Source organism: Rhinatrema bivittatum, chromosome 6, assembly GCF_901001135.1.
Source record: "Rhinatrema bivittatum chromosome 6, aRhiBiv1.1, whole genome shotgun sequence".
NCBI lineage: Eukaryota > Metazoa > Chordata > Amphibia > Gymnophiona > Rhinatrematidae > Rhinatrema > Rhinatrema bivittatum.
The window spans coordinates 3,203,965-3,224,637 of record NC_042620.1 but is presented as its reverse complement, the minus strand read 5'-3'; the positions used below and the strand labels follow the sequence as shown (position 1 = coordinate 3,224,637).

Below are 20,673 nucleotides of genomic sequence, written 5' to 3'. Positions count from 1 at the left end.
GGTTATGCCTACTGTTCTTAAATCTGCACTGGTCAAACCATTGCTTAAAAAATCTACATTAGATGCCAGTAATCCTTTAAATTATAGACCTATTTCATCACTCCCCCTTATTGCAAAGGTAATTGAAGGGATCGTTTTAAAGCAATTAACGGATTTCTTAGAGAAGAATGAAATTTTGAGCCCTCATCAATTCGGCTTTCGCCGTGGTCTTAGTACTGAATTACTCCTGATCTCAATGGTTGACTCTATCAAACGGAGTCTTGATAATGGTCAACAGTTTCTTTTAGTTTCACTTGACATCACCTCTGCTTTTGATTCCATCGATCATCAAATTTTACTTTTTCGTCTTCGGGAATGTGGTATTTCAGGAACAGTACTTGATTGGTTTGAGAGTTACCTGTCTGAGCGTTCTCAAGTCATTCGATTTAATAACTCTTGTTCTTTGTCTCAGCAGGTAAAGGTTGGGGTGCCACAGGGTTCAGCCCTTTCGGCAATGTTGTTTAATATATATCTCGCCCCCATTACCAAATTGCTAGCTACCATCTCAGATGGGTATAAGATCTATGCTGATGACATTCAGTTTTATATAAAAGTTCAGAATTCATGGCAGGAAACAGTGAATTCTTTATCCTTGTATTTGGATACTATTAAGCGATGGTTGAAGCACAATAAGTTGTTGCTAAATACTGGTAAGACCACAATGTTGTTAATTCATCGACCTCATTCCGAACCTTTACAGCAGTGGTCCCCAACCTTTTTTGCACCAGGGACCGGCTTCGAGCAAGACCATTTTTCCATGGCCCGGAAGGGCGGGGTAGGGGCGGGGCTTTGGTCATATGGGGGCGGGGTTATGGAGGGGGTTGGATTTTAGTGCACACTTATCATTTAATTATGACATTTATAATGTGAATGTGACTCAACTCACCATAGGTTCTCACATGCATGGCACACTGACCCATGATCGTCATGGGGCTAGATGTAAAAGTACAGTTTGTATCCACGGGAAACCCCCTGATCCACAGTAATGGATGTAAAGCAGAATTATGACATTCCCCATACAACTCACCCTACAAAAAAGATATTCTGGTTCTGGTGACATCTCAGTAACAGCAACTCAAACTCCTTCTACTTCCAGGCTCAATAGCCCTACTTATGAAAAGACAGCAGTTTACCACCAATGCATGTCCTCTTGAGAAAACACAACAAATAAGACCGATACAAACGCTTACATGCTAGCAAAATATCTCATCTCGGTAACAGACACAGAACCAACCTAACATACTCCCAGGATCTGTAGTAATGCACATAAACTAATCCGCACACAGTTACACCTGAATTATGGAATACACTCAAACAGGAGCAACCCTATCTATGAAAAGGCAACACTACAAATATTAAATCAGGTCCTAAAAACAGAACTAGCAAGCAGCTATAGATCCACACACAGAAATAATTGTAAAACTATACTAATAAGCAGAATAAATGTTTCAAAACAGCTATGAACAGAATAACATCCAACAATTAAAAACTCATAAAATCTATTAAACATTCTCCAAACACCAATAAAATATTTCAAAAAAGCAGACATCACACAATTAAAATGGCAGTCAAGAAAAATAAACTTAAAAAGCCACCTTTACTTACCCCCTCCAGCAGCTCTCCTACTCCCCTTCCCTGCAGGCCGTGGCACACACCAGAAGCAGCAGTAGAAGCTAAGCTCTATACTTATGGTCCTCTTCCTTAGTGCCCATGTCTCTCACACACACACCATACCAGTCATGCCCCCATGACCAGTTTCTGTCTCTCACACACCAATCATCTCCCAAACAGTCTTTGGCACACACACACACCAGTCACCTTCCTGAATAGTTTCTCTCATGCCATACACACACACACAGGCTTCCCACTCCCGTGTTCTACTTACATATATGGGCTTCTCACTCTCATAATCACTTTCTCTGTCTCTCTCTCTCTCTCACTCACACACACACACACACACACACACACTCACTCACTCACCAGTCTCTCACTCCCATGCTTGTTCTCTCCACATGCACAGGCTTCATTCCCATAATCACTTTCTTTCTCTCTCTCTCACACACACACACACTCACCAGTCTCTCACTCCCATGTTCTCTTTCAGATATACAGGCTTCTCCCTCCCATGCTGTGTCTCACAGACACCCAGGTTTCTCACTCCCATGCTCACTCTCTTCACATGCACAGGCTTCTCATTCCCACAATCACTTTCTCTCTGTTACACACACACCAGTCTCTCTCTCATTTCCATGCTCACTCTCCACATGCACAGGCTTCTCATTCCCTGAATCACATTCTCTCACATTCACACACACCAGTCTTTTTCTCTCACACACACCGTCACCTTACCAAGCAGTCTCTCTCTCTCATGCATGCACACTCACCCAGGTTTCTCACTCCCATGCTTTCTTTCACACACATCCATCCCCCCCCCCCCCAACCGGCTTCTTACTCCCATGCTTTCTCACATACCCACATTTCTCACTTCCATGCCTTTTCTCTCTCTCACACACACAAAAATCAGTCACCTCCCTGACTAATGTCTCACACTCTCACATACACATCAGTCATCTCCCTGAGCAATCACTTTCATTGTCTCTCACATACACACACACATCAGCTCCCTGACCAGTCAATCACACACAGGCTGGCCGGCTGCTTCTCTCTCTTTCTCTCACTCACTTCCTCCTCCCCCCCGGAGCACAAATGGGAGCTGCAGCAGCCCCCGCAGGCCAAGAAAGAAGAATCCCATTGGCCACGGGACGCTCATGCTGCTGACTCCTTTCTCAATTACCGGCTGCTTCAACTGCTCGGGGACCGATGCTGCAGCCGCCGCTGCTACTTTTCCACGCGGCTCGGCTCTTTCTCCTTCTCGCGTACCGCGTATCACTTCCTGTTCTGGGTCACGGGAGGGCAGGCGCGGGAAGAAGAAAAGGCCAGCCGCGGGTGCACAGCTTCTTTTAGCACCGCTGCCGTTCCCACTGGGCTTCAACGTGCTGACAGCCCGGCGGCAACGGCAGCGGGAGAGACCGAGAGCGCGAGACACACCTGCTGGTGCTTGGCGGCGCCGCGGACCGGCAAAAAATTCCCACGGCCCAGTCCCAGTCTGCGGACCGGTGGTTGGGGACCCCTGCTTTACAGGACACTATCTCAATAGACAATTTTTTATTTTCTCTTACTAAACCTATCAAGAGTCTAGGCATCATGATTGACTCTACCTTATCTTTTAAACCTCAAATAAAATTGCTGATTAAAACAGGCTTCTTTAAACTTCGGCTGTTAAGAGGCCTTCGTCATTTGTTGTATGACAAAGAGTTTTTGATGGTTGTTCGTGCCATTATTTTTCCGCACATTGACTACTGTAATGGGTTATATATTGGTTTACCGAAGTGTTTAATTCAATCAGTACAACTTTTGCTAAACTCAGCTGCCAGGCTGGTTTCTCACACAAAGCGCGTTGAAAAGATCTCGCCAACCCTATGTAGACTTAACTGGTTACCAGTGAATGAACGTATAGTGTTCAAAACAGGCATGTTAGTGTACAAGCTTCGTGCGTCAGATTCTACCTTTTGGTTTAATGTACTGTTACGGATTTATAATCCAGTTAGATGTTTGAGATCTTCACAATTTAATTTGCTAGAGATTCCCTCAATTCGCCATGCCCGTTTAATCTGTACTAGGGAGACTTCTTTCTCCATTGCGGCATTCAATGGAACCTTCTTCCTTTTGACCTCAGATCTTTAGAAGATGTTAAAAAATTTAAAACGGCATTTAAGGAATATCTGCTTCATCGTACGTTCAATGATAAATGAGGCTGCATGAATGTTCTTAATCTGCTTATTAAAAGATATATGACGATTTATTAATTGAATATTCAATTTTTGGAATATGCTCTTATGTCTAAAATAGTAAATGTACCATTAATATTTGGTATTTTGCGGCTTGGTTTCTGTGAAGCTGAAATCTGTTGTTTGTATTTTATTTTGTTTTTATTATGTATATACCCTTGTATATCGCCTAGCCCTTGTTAAGTGTTAGGCGATTAATAAATTTTAATAAATGAAATATGATAAAATTTGATTTAATGACTGGAAAAGGAACAGTGTGCAAATCCAAGGCTCTCGTGCTAAACTTTCAAAAGGGAAACTTTGATAAAATGAGAAAAATTGTTAGAAAAAAACTGAAAGGAGCAGCTACAAAAGTAAAAAATGTCCAAGAGGCATGGTCATTGTTAAAAAATACCATTCTAGAAGCACAGTCCAGATGTATTCCACACATTAAGAAAGGTGGAAAGAAGGCAAAACGATTACCGGCATGGTTAAAAGGGGAGGTGAAAGAAGCTATTTTAGCCAAAAGATCTTCATTCAAAAATTGGAAGAAGGATCCAACAGAAGAAAATAGGATAAAGCATAACATTGGCAAGTTAAATGTAAGACATTGATAAGACAGGCTAAGAGAGAATTTGAAAAGAAGTTGGCTGTAGAGGCAAAAACTCACAGTAAAAACTTTTTAAAATATATCCGAAGCAGAAAGCCTGTGAGGGACTCAGTTGGACCGTTAGATGATCGAGGGGTTAAAGGGGCACTTAGAGAAGATAAGGCCATCGCGGAAAGATTAAATGATTTCTTTGCTTCGGTGTTTACTGAAGAGGATGTTGGGGAGGTACCCGTAATGGAGAAGGTTTTCATGGGTAATGATTCAGATGGACTGAATCAAATCACGGTGAACCTAGAAGATGTGGTAGGCCTGATTGACAAACTGAAGAGTAGTAAATCACCTGGACCGGATGGTATACACCCCAGAGTTCTGAAGGAACTAAAAAATGAAATTTCAGACCTATTAGTAAAAATTTGTAACCTATCATTAAAATCATCCATTGTACCTGAAGACTGGAGGATAGCAAATGTAACCCCAATATTTAAAAAGGGCTCCAGGGGCGATCCGGGAAACTACACACCGGTTAGCCTGACTTCAGTGCCAGGAAAAATAGTGGAAAGTGTTCTAAACATCAAAATCACAGAACATATAGAAAGACATGGTTTAATGGAACAAAGTCAGCATGGCTTTACCCAGGGCAAGTCCTGCCTCACAAATCTGCTTCACTTTTTTGAAGGAGTTAATAAACATGTGGATAAAGGTGAACCGGTAGATATAGTATACTTGGATTTTCAGAAGGCGTTTGACAAAGTTCCTCATGAGAGGCTTCTAGGAAAAGTCAAAAGTCATGGGATAGGTGGCGATGTCCTTTCGTGGATTGCAAACTGGCTAAAAGACAGGAAACAGAGAGTAGGATTAAATGGGCAATTTTCTCAGTGGAAGGGAATAGACAGTGGAGTGCCTCAGGGATCTGTATTGGGACCCTTACATTTCAATATATTTATAAATGATCTGGAAAGAAATACGACGAGTGAGATAATCAAATTTACAGATGACACAAAATTGTTCAGAGTAGTTAAATCACAAGCAGATTGTGATAAATTGCAGGAAGACCTTGTGAGACTGGAAAATTGGGCATCCAAATGGCAGATGAAATTTAATGTGGATAACTGCAAGGTGATGCATATAGGGAAAAATAACCCATGCTATAATTACACAATGTTGGGTTCCATATTAGGTGCTACAACCCAAGAAAGAGATCTAGGTGTCATAGTGGATAACACATTGAAATCGTCGGTACAGTGTGCTGCGGCAGTCAAAAAAGCAAACAGAATGTTGGGAATTATTAGAAAGGGAATGGTGAATAAAACGGAAAATGTCATAATGCCTCTGTATCGCTCCATGGTGAGACCGCACCTTGAATACTGTGTACAATTCTGGTCACCGCATCTCAAAAAAGATATAATTGTGATGGAGAAGGTACAGAGAAGGGCTACCAAAATGATAAGGGGAATGGAACAACTCCCCTATGAGGAAAGACTAAAGAGGTTAGGACTTTTCAGCTTGGAGAAGAGACGACTGAGGGGGGATATGATAGAGGTGTTTAAAATCATGAGAGGTCTAGAACGGGTAGATGTGAATCGGTTATTTACTCTTTCGGATAGTAGAAAGACTATGGGGCACTCCATGAAGTTAGCATGGGGCACATTTAAAACTAATCGGAGAAAGTTCTTTTTTACTCAACGCACAATTAAACTCTGGAATTTGTTGCCAGAGAATGTGGTTCGTGCAGTTAGTATAGCTGTGTTTAAAAAAGGATTGGATAAGTTCTTGGAAGAGAAGTCCATTACCTGCTATTAAGTTCACTTAGAGAATAGCCACTGCCATTAGCAATGGTTACATGGAATAGACTTAGTTTTTGGGTACTTGCCAGGTTCTTATGGCCTGGATTGGCCACTGTTGGAAACAGGATGCTGGGCTTGATGGACCCTTGGTCTGACCCAGTATGGCATTTTCTTATGTTCTTATGTTCTTATGCTGCTTTTCTCCAAGAGCCTCGCTCCAGTAGAAGCTGAAGATACCCGCTCCTCGGGGGTCTCTCGCTTCCATCTACCCTTCGGGGTCCTCTCTAACTAGACAACTGCTCCTCAGGGGTCTTTCTCTCTCTTCTACATTTCAGGATATCGGACCATCGGGTACTCGCTCCTCGAGGGCCTACCACCCATTATATCCTGCACCACGGACCTTCGGTCCCAACTTTCCACCATCAGGAAGACACTATCATTCCTGTGAGTACCTCTACGATCTGGTGCTCCAGTTCCACCCACCAGCTGCGACGTTACCCGCACTGTGGGCTTCCGCCAACGTGAAACATCTGGGTGAGACTTCACATCTGAGCCTGTTGAACGTACTGGCACTTCTGGGATCAGTGCCTTACCTTCCTGCTTTACCATCTATCTACAGCAGTACAATAAAGACTCTATCCATATTGTGTCTGCTATCTGAGTTCAGCCTATTGCAGTGGTTTCCCACGGGGCCCCTCCCCGTGGGTGGAGTCATCTCCATTATGACCAAGGGTCCCACAATGCCACAAAAACAACATTCTGTTTCATATTTATCTTATTAATTTATTGTGTTTTACCTGAGCTTAACCAATTATGTTGGTTACTGTTAACATTTTATTGTACAATACTTTGATTTACTTTGGTATGAAATGTGATAATCAAATAATAAACTGAAATGCAAATTGATATAACATGTGTATTTAATAACCCTGAGCTGTATGTGGAGGCCTATAGGTTGTAAAGGATGCATGTACTCCACCTCAGAGAATACATGTGTGCACATGCTCGCCGACACGTCCAGCACTTTATCCTGGCCCCCCCCAGCACTTCTAGCACACAGTTTATAAAATACGGGGGCCCACTTAAGCAGATTAAAGATATAATGCAGACAGTTTTGAAAGGTGAGCTCCCTGAGACTGAGTACATGTCCAATATAAAGGTTTGCCCTTGCATCTTGGGCCCTGGAGGTCTATCCTCTCCTGCATAGGAGAATCCATGCCCAAGACTATTAAGACTATGTGAGGATTTAGTCCTGGGACTGAGTGTAAACCCTGCCTTCATAGCATGAAATGGAAGCGGATAGACATGGTACAGATACAAAGAGACTTTAGTGGCAGTGGGAGGGAGAGAAAACACCATGGGAGACCAGATAGATCAAGTAGTCTCTTTCTATCTCTCCTGGCATCAGAGCAGGAGGCGGCTCAAATGTCCAATATTATTTGGATTATGGGTGAATCAACTGCAATATTATTTATAGAGCTGTCCTTACCTAAAGAGCTTACAATATACCTTTGAGTATTGCTGACCTGAAAGGTGTCCTCCGGACACTTGGCTCAAAACTGAGCAAGACTGGCTATGAAAGACAGAGGAAAAGATTCTCAGGAGGATTTGTAGTGTGAGGAAATGTGAGGAGCAGCGGACCTGAACGGACCACATACATTTATGGCTTTCAGTAGCACGCTTCTTCCATTCGCTCTGGCCGCTGAATCTCTTCAGGAAGTTCTGTGGCTTCATAAAGAGGGCATCCAAGTCGTCTTCATTGTCATCTGGCAGAGGCAGCAGCTGAATGAGATTATTAAAATACAGGCTCTTGAGAAGCTCTTCACAGTAGTAGGGGATTCCATAGCTTCGCTCTATTAATAACCTAAGTAGAAAGAGGAAAGAGCTCTCAGTATCCAGAACTAATTAGCAGCATCAAATACTGATGCCCAACACCTGGCACAGCTGTGCCAGGTGTTGGGCAGCAAATCTGCTATTTAAACAAGCTTACCCTTAACCACTGCCCTGCTTCATGTAATTTTTGTTTACTGTTAACATTGCATTATTGGTTAATTCATTATTGTTAATTGCTGCATCCATTGTACCTGAGGACTGGAGGATAGCTAATGTAACCCCAATATTTAAAAAGGGTTCCAGGGGCGATCCGGGAAACTACACACCGGTTAGCCTGAGTTCAGTGCCAGGAAAAAGAGTGGAAAGTGTTCTAAACATCAAAATCACAGAACATATAGAAAGACATGGTTTAATGGCAGTTGAAATTTAATGTGGATAACTTGTTAAGGAAGGACAGAGTGGATAGAAAAGGGGGAGGTGTGGCTCTTTATGTCAGAAACAATATCCAAACATCTGAGCTGCAAGGAAGTTGGGGCAAAGAAGAAGCACTATGGGTCGACCTAAAAAAAGATGACGGAGCGTGCATTTATATTGGAGTGGTTTACAGGCCCCCGAACCAAAAGGAAGAGCTGGACAGAGACCTGGTTGAAGACATCCATAAGATAGGTAAGAAGGGAGAAGTGGTGATCGTTGGTGACTTTAATATGCCGGATGTAGACTGGAAAATCCCATCTGCAGAATCTAAAAATAGTAGAGCGATAGTGGATGTCATGCAAGTAACTTTGTTCAAACAAATGGTATTGGAACCCACGAGAGAAGGAAATATACTCGACTTAGTGCTCACTAATGGAGATAATGTCTCCGATGTCCAGGTGGGCGCCCACCTCAGCACCAGTGATCATCAAACGGTATGGTTTCATATCACTAAAAGAATAGGGAAAAGAACCACAAAGACCCGAGTTTTACAGTTCAAAAACACGAACTTTGAGGAAATGGGGAAGTACCTGGAGGAAGAACTAAAAGGCTGGGAGAACGAGAGAGATGTGGATCAACAGTGGACCAATCTAAAAGGAGCAATCACCAAGGCAACTGCTCTATATGTTAGAAATGTAAAGAAAAGCAAAAGAAAATTGAAACCTATCTGGTTCTCAAAGGAGGTGGCTGACAAAATTAAAGCTAAAAGAACAGCATTCAAGACATATAAAAGATCCCAAAGGGAGGAACACAAAGAAGAATATTTGTATCAACTGAGGGAGACAAAGAAATTAATCAAGTTGGCAAAAAGTCAAGCGGAAGAGAGGATTGCCAAGGAGATAAAAAATGGTGACAAAACATTTTTCAGATACATCAGCGAAAAGAGAAAAGTCCATAGTGGTATAGTGAAATTGAAAGGTGGAAATGATCAATGTGTGGAGAGAGACGAAGAAATGGCAGAAATATTAAACGAATACTTCAGCTCTGTGTTCACTAAAAAGGACCCTGGAGAAGGACCATTTCTACACAAGAAGCTGGAGGGAAGTGGAATAGATTTATTTATTTATTTATTTATTTATTATTTTTGTTATACCGAGTTTCATGATAGGCATCACATCAACCCGGTTTACAAATAACAATGTGTGTAAAGTATAGCGTAACGTAATAAATATTTCCAATACAACTGTGAACTTGAAATACAGAGAATCAATTAAAAGGTGTGAGAAAGTTACAATAAAACAGGGAAAATTAACTTGGAACTGGAAGAGGGGAGAGGTTAAACAATGCAATATTTACATTTCATACAATTAGAGTAATAGTGTAGCAGAGTAAATAAATAAGCCTATTTGAATGAATGTGCCGGTACATAAATATAAGCGGTAATATAAATAACCAAGAGAATAAATATGACACAGTAGTGCATGGTGATGATATGATAAAAACTCAAAAGATAATAATGAGTGTAAGTTTGTGATAGGTGGATTCTTATTTGGATCCAGATATTACATAGGAGTTTGTGTTGATGAGTGCGTTTTATTCAAGGCTTGGAAATGCTTCTTTGAAAAGCCAAGTTTTTAGTCTTTTCCTAAATGTTAGAGCGCATGGCTCCTGTCTCAGATCAGGTGGTATAGAGTTCCACAGAACTGGACCTGCTGTAGAGAAGGCTCTGAGACTCAAGGATTTATGTTGATAGGTTTTGGCATTTGGAATTTGGAGTGACTCTTTGTAGTATTCCCTGATAGGTCTGGCGGAAGTGTATTTTTTAAATGGTATTTGTAGATCGAGTTGCGTGTGTTGGTTGATGGTCTTGTATATGATGTTGATGGATTTGTACATGATTCTATAGTGGATTGGTAGCCAATGGAGTTTTTGGAGGATAGGGGAGATGTGGTCCATTTTCCTGGAATTTGTAAGGACTCTGGCTGCGGAATTCTGAACCATTTGTAGGGGTTTGGTATAAGAAGCTGGGAGGCCTAATAGTAATGAGTTGCAATAATCTAGTTTGGAAAAAATTATTGCTTGCAAGATTGTTCTAAAGTCCATAGCGTGGAAAAGTGGTTTGATTCTTTTCAGAATATGTAATTTGTAGAAGCAATCTTTGGTGGTTTGGTTTATGAATGTTTTAAGGTTGAGACGATTGTCTAAGATAGCTCCTAGATCTCTTACATGGGTAGTTTGAAGGAGTGCGGTTGGTTTTGGAAGTGTGTTATTGTTTTCCGGTGATATGAGCAGGAATTCCGTTTTTGAAGCGTTAAGTACGAGGTTTAGGCTGGTGAGGAGAAGTTTAATTTCTAATAAGCAACTGTCCCAGTGTTCCATTGTTTTTGAGATTGTTTCTTTTATGGGAATCACGATCTGTACGTCGTCTGCGAAAAGGAAGTGTTTCAGGTTTAATTTTGTAAGAAGTTGACATAGTGGTAACAGGTAGACATTAAAGAGCGTGGGTGAAAGTGATGAACCTTGCGGCACCCCTCTGTTAGAAGGGTGGTATTGGGATTCTTTATTGTGAATTTTGACTCTATATCCTCTGTTTTCTAGGAATGTTTTGAACCAGTTTAGTGTAGCACCTGTCAATCCAATGTTTGCCAGTTGTTTTAGAAGTAGGGCGTGATTGACGGTGTCGAAGGCCGCCGAGAAGTCAAGGAGGATTAGTAAAAATGTTTGGCCTTTATCAATTCCAGAAATGAGGAAGTCCGTGAGAGAGAGTAGTAGGGTTTCGGTGCTTGCAGCTTTGCGAAAACCATATTGGTTTGGGGACAGAATACTGTGGTCCTCTAAGTAGTTGGATAGTTGGGTGTTTACCAATTTTTCCATGATTTTGGCTATGAATGGGAGGTTGGAAATTGGGCGGAAGTTATTGGGATCACAAGCATTTAGATTTGGTTTTTTTAGCAGATTTTTTTTAGCAGATTTTAGATGAATTTAGCATTTATTTAGATGAATTTAGATGAATTTAGATTTTTAGCAGATTTTTTAGCAGATTTTAGATGAAAATCATTTTACATTCAGTTCCCATACAGTAGAAAATGTATGGGAACAGTTTATTTATTAAGGCCAAGAGAGAGAGCTTAATCCAAATTTTTACTCACGTTTGTAGGTTTCCAAAAGTATAATTCAAAGGCAAAACAATTTTCCAACATGTGCTTGTAAGAAACTAAGCTGCGCGCGCGGCTTTGGCAGCGCACTGGCGTTGTCTGCGCGCCGCAGGGGGGGGGCCGGTTTTAGCCTTACCGGTCCCGCCCCTCGATGACGTCAGTGGCGCAACAGCGGGAAGGAAACGAAGCAACCACGCTAGCAGGCCGAAGAAACAGATGAAATGTCCAGGACAGGAGCCGGGCTTCCTTCTCCCCTCTCAACCAGCTCCTCTCTCTCTTACTCCCCCTTAAGGAAACAATAGAGATAACGTATAGGAGAAGCGGGTTTTTTTTGGATTTACAATTGGCATGCCGCATACTAAAAGGAAGGCCTGTATAAGGGAGGTTTTAACATCCTCCCCAGTACCGGGCCAAGTACAATCCCATATTCCATCCTTCTTCCTATCTACAACAACAGATAACCCGGTGGACAGGGCCACATTAGAGGTGGACTTGGAGCGAGAGTCTGCATCTTTGGCCGAAGCCATCTCGTTAAGCCCCGGGGATCCCAATGCCCCTACTCCTCCAGCAGTCCTACAAGAATCTGGTGTTGCTGAAACTCCTATTATGAAATCATCTGAAGAAGGATTGGGGACGGGGAACATTGATGCAGGGGGTGAAGAGAAGGGAAAACCTGTGGAGAGTATAAGTTTAATACCACAACCTGCAGTGATAACAATGGAGGTGATCTGGGCTGCAATTAAGTCACTTGAGGTGGCAATATTAAAGTTGACTAATACCCATGTAGATGTTCAGAAAAAAGTAGTAGAAGTAGAAAGAATAACTCTAGCACATCAGGATAAATTGGAATTGCAAGAACAACGATTGAATAAGATAGAAATGGTACAACATAATTTGTGAAAAGTGAAACCTTAAATATGAAAAAACTGGAATTAATGGAAAATAATTTAAGATATTCAAACATAAGAATATTGAATTTTCGATATTTAAGAATGATATCACCCAAGGATATGTTTAGAGAATATCTTCTACATATATTGAAAATACCAGAGCAGGCTATTCCTGCACTGGCAAAGATTTATTATATTCTAAAAAAATCTACTGAAAGAATAAAGCAGCCAGGGCAATCTATTGATTTATCTGATGTTTTGGAAATAACTTTAGATTCAGTAATAACGTCAAGAGAAACTCTGTTTGTCTCCTTTATGTTTCCTCAAGAAAGAGACACAATCTTGAGTTTATTTTTACGCAATAGATTTTCATGGCCAACAGATCTGGATTTATCCAGATCTGACAAGGGCCACACAAATAAGGAGACAGGAGTTTCTCAAATTGAAATCTGGCATACTCGCAAGGGGAGCCAGATTCTTTTTGAGATACCCGTGTAAATGCGAAGTGTGGTATAAAGACCAGAAGTATGTCTTCTTTGAAGTAGTGGCACTCCAGGCATTCCTTGACTCACATCCCCAAAGTGCAGAAAATGTTTGAGAGCAGAGATATGATTTTGTTGGTATGTTAGATATCTCTAGATGCCTTGTTTAACTGATTTCTATAATATATACTTCCCTTTTCGCTCATATGGATTTATATCCAACAGTTTATTAATTTCTTAAAGATATTGCTGTACTTGATTATAGGGGTAAAAAATGTTAAGATGTAACTTGATAATAATTGATACTTTGTATTAAGAATTATTTTGCCTGTTATAATTAATGAAGAAAATTAAAATAAAGAATTAAAAAAAAAAAAAAGAAAATGTATGGGAAGAGCTAAAGAATCTGAAAGTGGACAAAGCCATGGGGCCTGATGGGATTCATCCAAGGATTCTGAGGGAGCTCAGAGATGTGCTGGCGGGTCCGCTGTGTGACCTGTTCAATAGATCCCTAGAAACGGGAGTGGTGCCGAATGATTGGAGAAGAGCGGTGGTGGTCCCGCTTCACAAGAGTGGGAACAGAGAAGAGGCTGGTAACTACAGACCGGTTAGCCTCACTTCGGTGGTGGGAAAAGTAATGGAGTCACTGTTGAAAGAGAGAATAGTGAACTATCTACAGTCCGGAGAATTGATGGACCAGAGGAAGCATGGATTCACCAGGGGAAGATCCTGTCAGACAAATCTGATTGACTTTTTCGACTGGGTAACCAAGGAATTGGATCAAGGAAGAGCGCTAGATGTCATCTACTTGGATTTCAGCAAAGCTTTTGATATGGTTCCGCACAGGAGACTGGTGAATAAAACAAGAAGCTTAGGAGTGAGTGCCAAAGTGGTGACCTGGATTGCAAACTGGTTGACGGACAGAAGACAATGCGTGATGGTAAATGGAACTTTATCTGAAGAGAGAGCGGTTTTAAGTGGTGTACCGCAAGGATCGGTGTTGGGACCGGTCCTGTTCAATATCTTTGTGAGCGACATTGCGGACGGGATAGAAGGTAAGGTTTGTCTTTTTGCGGACGACACTAAGATCTGCAACAGAGTGGACAAGCCGGAAGGAATGGAGAGAATGAGACAGGATTTAAGGAAGCTGGAAGAGTGGTCGACGATAAGGCAGCTGAGATTCAATGCCAAGAAGTGCAAAGTCATGCATATGGGGAGTGGAAATCCGAATGAACTGTATTCGATGGGGGGGGGGGGGGAAAGGCTGATGTGCACGGAGCAGGAGAGAGACCTTGGGGTGATAGTGTCTAATGATGCGACAAGGCGTTAGCAAAAGCCAGAAGAATGCTGGGATGCATAGAGAGAGGAATATCGAGTAAGAAAAGGGAAGTGATTATTCCCTTGTACAGGTCCTTGGTGAGGCCTCACCTGGAGTACTGTGTTCAATTCTGGAGACCGTATCTACAAAGAGACAAGGACAAGATGGAAGCAGTATAGAGAAGGGCGACCAGGAAGGTGGAGGGTCTTCATTGGTTGACATACGAGGAGAGATTGAAGAATCTAAATATGTACACCCTGGAGGAAAGGAGGAGCAGGGGTGATATGATTCAAACTTTCAGATACTTGAAAAACTTTAACGATCCAAAGACAACGACAAACCTTTTCCGACAGAAAAAAATCAGCAGAACCAGAGGTCATGAGCTGAGGCTCCAAGGAGGAAGACTAAGAACCAATGTCAGGAAGTATTTCTTCACGGAGAGAGTGGTGGATGCCTGGAATGCCCTTCCGGAGGAAGTGGTGAAGTCCAAAACTGTGAAGCACTTCAAAGGGGCATGGGATAAACATAGAAACATAGAAACATAGAAACATAGAAATGACGGCAGAAGAAGACCAAATGGCCCATCCAGTCTGCCCAGCAAGCTTCCCTCATTTCTTCTCCCATACTTATCTGTTTCTCTTAGCTCTTGGTTCTAATTCCCTTCCACCCCCGCCATTAATGTAGAGAGCGGTGGAGGAGCTGCATCCAAGTGAAATATCTAGCTTGATTAGTTAGAGGTAGTAGGAGTAGTAACCGCCGCAATAAGCAAGCTACACCCATGCTTATTTGTTTTTACCCAGATTATGTTATACAGCCCTTATTGGTTGTTTATCTTCTCCCCTGCCGTTGAAGCAGGGAGCTATGCTGGATATGCGTGAGGTATCAGTTTTTTTCTTCTCCCCTGCCGTTGAAGCAGAGAGCTATGCTGGATATGCATCGAAAGTGAAGTATCAGGCACATTTGGTTTGGGGTAGTAACCGCCGTGACAAGCCAGCTACTCCCCGCTTTGTGAGTGTGAATCCTTTTTTCTTCTCCCCTGCCGTTGAAGTTATGCTGGATATGCGTGAAGTATCAGTTTTTCTTTTCCCCTGCCGTTGAAGCAGAGAGCTATGCTGGAAATTCGTGATGTATCAGTCTTTCTCCGATGCCGTTGAAGTAAACATTGTGGATCCATCAGGTCCAGAGGACGCGTATAAAGAGCAGGTAGCAAAACACTGCACGGAGCGGCAGTAGCCACAGAGGCATTCACGGAGCGGGATGCCAGTGGCCAGTGGTAGGTGTCCACCTTCACGGAGCGGAAGGATGGAGGGCAGCCATCTCCCAATTAAAAAAAAACAAAAAAAGAAAAAAAGAAAAAAAACAGGGATGGGTTCATGGGCTATAGGTATTACCAATTATTAGGCTTTTCAATATTTGATGATAGTTAATGTGACTTTCAAGCCATACTTCACTTTCAATGCATATCCAGCATAGCTCCCTGCTTCAGCGACAGGGGAGAAGAAAAACTAATACTTCACACATATCCAGCATTGCCCTCTGCTTCATGGCAGAGAGCTATGCTGCCGCTTAAACAATTAATCAAACTTAATATTTCACTTGGAAGCAGCTCCATCACTGCTCTCTACATTAATAGTGGGGGTGAAAGGGAATTAGAACATAAGGTTACTAAGAGCCAAGAGAAACAGATAAGTATGAGAAAAAAGAAGTGTGAAGCTTGCTGGGCAGACTGGATGGACAGATTGGTCTTCTTCTGCCGTCATTTCTATGTTTCTATGTTTCTATGCAAGGTGAAGCATATAGGGAAAAATAACAAATGCTATTGTTATACAATGTTAGGTTCCATATTAGATGCTACAACCCAAGAAAGAGATCTAGGCGTCATAGTGGATAACACATTGAAATCATCGGTTCAGTGTGCTGCGGCAGTCAAAAAAGCAAACAGAATTTTGGGAATTAATAGAAAGGGAATGGTTAATAAAACAGAAAATGTCATAATGCCTCTGTATCGCTTCATGGTGAGACCGCACCTTGAATACTGTGTACAATTCTGGTCGCCGCATCTCAAAAAAGATATAATTGCGATGGAGAAGGTATAGAGAAGGGCAACCAAAAGGATAAAGGGAATGGAACAGCTCACCTATGAGGAAAGACTAAAGAGGTTAGGACTTTTCAGCTTGGAGAAGAGACGGCTTAGGGGGGATATGATAGAGATGTTTAAAATCATGAGAGGTCTAGAACGGGTAGATGTGAATCGGTTATTTACTCTTTCGGATAGTAGAAAGACTAGGGGGCACTCCATGAAGTTAGCATGGGGCACATTTAAAACTAATCGGAGAAAGTTCTTTTTTACTCAACGCACAATTAAACTCTGGAATTTGTTGCCAGAGGATGTGGTTAGTGCAGTTAGTATAGCTGTGTTTAAAAAAGGATTGGATAAGTTCTTGGACAAGAAGTCAATTATCTGCTATTAATTAAGTTGACTTAGAAAATAGCCACTGCTATTACTAGCAACGGTCACATGGAATAGACTTAGTTTTTGGGTACTTGCCAGGTTCTTATGGCCTGGATTGGCCACTGTTGGAAACAGGATGCTGGGCTTGATGGACCTTTGGTCTGACCCAGTATGGCATGTTCTTATGTACCATATATCTTGTAAGCCCTTTATTCCCTCTAATACACTGAGTCCCCTGCCCTGCTCCATGTAATTTTTATTTACTGTTAACTTTGCATTTATGGTTAATTCTTTATTGTTAATGCTGTGTCTATCATATATCTTGTAAAGCCTATACTTCCGTAGATCCACTGAGGCCCCTGCCCTATTCCATGTAACCGGCATGATGTACCTACGAATGTCGGTAGATAAAAATCTTAAATAAATAAATAAAATTAACTGTGCCCCACACTCATTATTCCACAAAAATCTCACCTACCTTACTCTGCCTTATGATGAACCAAAGAATTATCCCCTTTATAATACTCCATCAAAATAGCCCTGCCCTCTATATTTATTTATTAATTATTTCAGGCTGACTTCCCAGTTCAGAGATTGATCCAAGTAGTTTACAAAATCAACATAAATAAACTTTCAATTAAACTAAAAAATTAATTATAATATTTGATAGAAAATTTCTCCATTCCTGAAATTCAATTAAAACAATTCAAAAAGTAGAGCTAAAAGCAGGGATCAGTCAGCAAACACATCCAGCTGTAAGGCTGGGCCACCAGTGGAAAATTCACGGCTAATCTTTTCATAGGCATACAGAGCCAGCAAATAAATATATTAACTTACTGTTACGACTATCCAATCCGGGAAGTGGATCCTTGGGACGGCCGGCCAGGAAGGACGACCGGGAGGCAGAACACACACTGGGCTGACGAGCTTCACCTGGAAACCCGTGATTCCTCTAGAGGAGCTGTAGGAACCCGGGCCGCTAGGGCTTAGGCGTCTTCACCCTGGAAGTCCGAGGTCCCCCCAGGAGGAGCCCGTAGGGACCCAGAGCGCTGGGACTTAGGCGAAGTACTGATGAACCCAGGAAGAGTGTGAACCGGAGTCAGGACTGGCTGCAAACAGGCAAAGTGAAGTCACGGAGCTGAGTCAGGACTGAAGGCTGGCAGCGGAGATGGAGTCACGGACCGGAGTCGAGGCGGGCGGCAGTCAAGCAGGGTCGGAGTCACAGGCAGAAATCAGGGCAGGCGGCAAACTGGCAAAGTCAAAGTCACGAGCTGGAATCAAGGCAGGCGGCAAACAGGAACCAACGATTAAGCAAGCAGAATACAAGGCAGGCAGGCAGGAATCAGGAACCGACAGGAGGCAGCTGGCACTTCAGAAAGTGACCTCGTTGCTAGGAAAGATAGAATCCCCGGACTCCGTTTAAATCCCCCTTACTGGCGTCTGACGTCATCAGGAGGCGGACTCTGACATCCAGGGCTGCACCAATAAAACGGCGGTCCTCACGCGCGCGCGTGGCACTCCAAGGGGGCGGAGTCTTCGGCGGCGTCTCCCTCGTGGAGACGCCGCTGCCATGCGGCTTGGGAGGCCCAGGAACCGGCAGTTTTCAGCCGCTGCCACGCGGCTCGAGAGGCTCGGGGACCGGCGAATCGCAGCGCCTCAGAAGGAGGTAAGGGCCCGGTCACTGCCCCAGTGACCGGAATTGCAACAGTACCCCCCCCTTTTACGCCCCCTCCTAAGAGGACCAGGTTTTCCAGGATTGTCCAGGTGATATTGGGTCAGCAGAGACTTGTCAAGAATATTCCGTGCCAGTTCCCACGAATCTTCCTCCGGACCACAACCCTCCCAGGCAAGTAAGTACTCCCAGCGCCGACTATGGAAGCGCACATCCTTCACCTCATGTACCTGGTACACCGGATCTGCAGGTGTTGAAGCGGGTACCTCATCTTGAGTGATGCGATGGAAACGGGAGTACACTACAGGTTTTAAGAGGGACACATGAAACACATTGTGGATGCGTAGGGTTGAAGGCAGCCGAAGCCGATATGAAACCAGGCCTATCCGTTCTGCCACAGGAAATGGTCCACAAAACTTGGGAGCTAGCTTGCGGGACCGTCCTGGAAAATAAAGGTTCTTGGTGCTTAACCAAACCTTGGACCCAGGCAACAATTCAGGGCCTGGACGTCGATGACGATTGGTAGTGTCCTGTGCTTTTCGAGCAGCAGTAGCGAGTCGTTGTTGAAGTAGTTTCCAGAGTTGATGAAGTTGCGCGGCCATAGTTTGAGCCGCTGGTGAAGGAACTTCAACCGGAACTGGAACAGGAGACCGAAGATGTCGTCCAAAGACAGTTTGGAATGGAGATTGCCCTGTAACTGAATGGATGTGATTATTGTAGGCAAACTCGGCCCATGGGAGTAAGGAAACCCAATTATCCCTACGTTCTGAAATGAAGCTCCGAAGGAAAGTCTTGAGAGAGCGATTCATCCGTTCAGTCTGTCCATTGCTCTGTGGGTAAAACGTGGTGGACAAATTAAACTGTACTCCGAATTTCTTGCACAGAGCGCGCCAGAAGCGGGCCGTAAACTGTGGTCCTCGATCGGAGACAATGCTCTGCGGAAGACAATGGGCTCGAAAGATGTGCTGAGTAAATAAGGCTGCTAGTTCTGGTGCAGATGGCAGTTTAGGCAGCGGAACTAAATGCACCATCTTAGAGAACCGATCCACGGTGACCCATATTACCGTGTTGCCATCAGATGGGGGCAAATCCACTACAAAATCTGTGGCAATATGGGTCCAAGGTTCTGTGGGTATGGGCAGAGGATGAAGAAGACCCCAAGGCCGTCCAGTTAGCGGTTTCTGTCTGGCACAAGTCGGACATGCCGCCACATATTCTCGCACATCCTGCCGAACTCGTGGCCACCAATAGTATCGGTTCAAAAGAGTTAATGTTCTCTCCTGACCGGCGTGACCTCCCGTAAGGGAGTCGTGGACCCATTCTAACACCCTTCTACGATCCCGTCGAGAAACGACCACCCTTCCTTGCGTGGATACACTGGTGCCAGCAAGGAGAACTCGGGCCGGATCGATAATGTACTGTGGGGGGTCATCTTTCTCTTCGAAAATGGTGTTACGTGATAAGGCATCAGCCCGGACATTCTTAGCGGCAGGCCGGTACTTCAGAATAAAATCAAATCGGCTGAAGAAAAGAGACCACCTAGCTTGCCGAGGATTAAGGCGCTGGGCTTGTGCTAGGAACTCGAGATTCTTATGGTCAGTGTATACGGTGACCTGATGCTGGGCTCCCTCCAGCCATTGTCTCCACTCCTCGAAAGCTAATTTAATGGCCAGTAGTTCCTTATCGCCAATTCCGTAGTTGCTTTCTGCAGGAGTGAACGTTTTGGAGAAGTATGAGCATGGTAATAGCCTCCCCGTGCTGGAGTATTGAGACAGAACCGCCCCTACAGCCACACTAGAAGCGTCCACCTCAACTATGAATGGACGCAAAGGATCAGGATGGCGTAAACATGTCCTCGTCAGGAATGCCTCCTTTAGGTCTTGAAACGCTTGACATGCTTCGGGAGGCCAGAGTCGAGTATCTGCCCCTTTTCTAGTTAGGGCCGTCAATGGTGCTACTAAACGTGAGTATCCAGGGATGAAATGTCTGTAGAAGTTTGCGAACCCAAAAAAGCGCTGCAAGGCTTTTAATCCGATAGGTTGTGGCCATTTCTGGATTGCTGACACTTTCTCGGGGTCCATGTTGAACCCGGTAGCGGAAATAACATATCCCAAGAATGGTACCGAATCCTGTTCGAATAAACATTTCTCTAGCTTCGCATATAGGTGTTGCTCTCGGAGAATCTGGAGTACTTGTC

The 20,673-nt window shown here is 43.3% G+C and overlaps 1 protein-coding gene across 1 annotated transcript in view; it reads right to left on the bottom strand.

Annotated features, from left to right (window-relative positions):
- Positions 1–20,673, bottom strand: part of LOC115093343 (adenylate cyclase type 10-like) — a gene marked incomplete in the record, with an annotated part of 787,628 nt that overhangs the window by 429,204 nt on the left and 337,751 nt on the right. Inside the window, 1 exon segment of the mRNA XM_029604970.1 lies at positions 7,919–8,124. Within this exon segment, the coding sequence (XP_029460830.1) occupies positions 7,919–8,124 (206 nt within the window).